The 1,074-nt window shown below is 44.0% G+C and overlaps 2 protein-coding genes across 4 annotated transcripts in view; one reads left to right on the top strand and one right to left on the bottom strand.

Moving 5' to 3' along the window:
* The window catches only part of PLAT (plasminogen activator, tissue type), a 507,407-nt gene that overhangs the window by 310,391 nt on the left and 195,942 nt on the right, over nt 1-1,074 (top strand). The gene's annotated exons all lie outside the window — the stretch shown is intronic.
* Nucleotides 147-1,074, bottom strand: part of POLB (DNA polymerase beta) — a 34,012-nt gene continuing 33,084 nt past the window's right edge. For all 3 annotated transcript variants that reach the window (XM_003823288.5, XM_034966012.3, XM_055116516.2), the window contains one exon: nt 147-389. In XM_003823288.5, the coding sequence (XP_003823336.1) occupies nt 295-389 (95 nt within the window). In that variant the 3' untranslated portion in view covers nt 147-294. The remainder of the gene's footprint in view (nt 390-1,074) is intronic.

The raw sequence follows: 1,074 nt of genomic DNA, 5'->3' as shown, positions 1-1,074 counted from the left end.
GCAGAATATGAGAAAATAAAAATTCCCATTAAAGATCTGCTATCATCTCATATTTCTCTCTACAAAACCCATAGTAAAGTATGATCATGAACACAATATGAAAATTTAAACATACTTGCTAAGAAAATAAGATCATCATCATCCAATAATAGTACATGAGGTTTTATTGACTACATTGCAAGCAAAAGCATGAAGAAACAATCATTTAAAAACACCAAAGACCCTTACATAGCAAAGGTTAAGAAATAAATTAAGACTCCTATTGGGTTGTGTCTGCCAGGGAGGATACAGGCCTCATTCACTCCGGTCCTTGGGTTCCCGGTATTTCCACTGGATGTAATCAAAGATGTCTTTTTCACTATCCACTGGCAGGGGTTCTCCTGCAACTCCTGCAAGTACAGAGAGAAAAAACTTATTGTAAGAACCACTTTTATAGTTTAGTCATAGAGGGTTCAAGATTCAGAGCTGTGTGGGACTTGCTTTCAGAAGAAAAAAGAAAATGGTAACCAAGTCACTAAAAAAAAAAAAAAGACCGGCGGATGTGGTAGCTCACGCCTGTAATCCCAGCACTTTGGGAGGCCGAGGCAGGCAGATCACCTGAGGTCAGGAGTTTGAGACCAGCCTGACCAACATGGAGAAACCCCATCTCTACTAAAAATACAAAATTAGCCAGGTGTGGTGGCTCATGCCTGTAATCCCAGCTACTCGGGAGGCTGAGGCAGGAGAATCGCTTGAACCTGGGAGGCAGAGGTTGCAGTGAGCCGAGAATGTGCCATTGCACTCCAGCCTGGGCAACAAGAGCGAAACTCCATTTCAAAAAAACAGACACTGACTACCTCTATCCTCTCCCAGGAGCCTGTGCTGGAGCTTCATCTCGTGAGTCATCAGTGCCACAAAGGGAACCTGGGGATCCCAGCTAGGGCCACTCAAGTCATCCTCACTCATGATTGTCCTTTCTGCTGGAGCCACTATGTATTATATACTCTAGTGAGTTCCTTTGCAACTCGGTTCTTGGACTAGCAGCACTGGCATTATCTAGAACAAGCTTATCCAACCATGGCCCGCCGGCTGCAT

Source organism: Pan paniscus, chromosome 7 (genome assembly GCF_029289425.2).
Source record: "Pan paniscus chromosome 7, NHGRI_mPanPan1-v2.0_pri, whole genome shotgun sequence".
NCBI classification, from domain to species: Eukaryota; Metazoa; Chordata; class Mammalia; order Primates; family Hominidae; genus Pan; species Pan paniscus.
The sequence above is the reverse complement of the archived record's forward strand: the minus strand, read 5'-3'. Positions and strand labels throughout refer to the sequence as shown.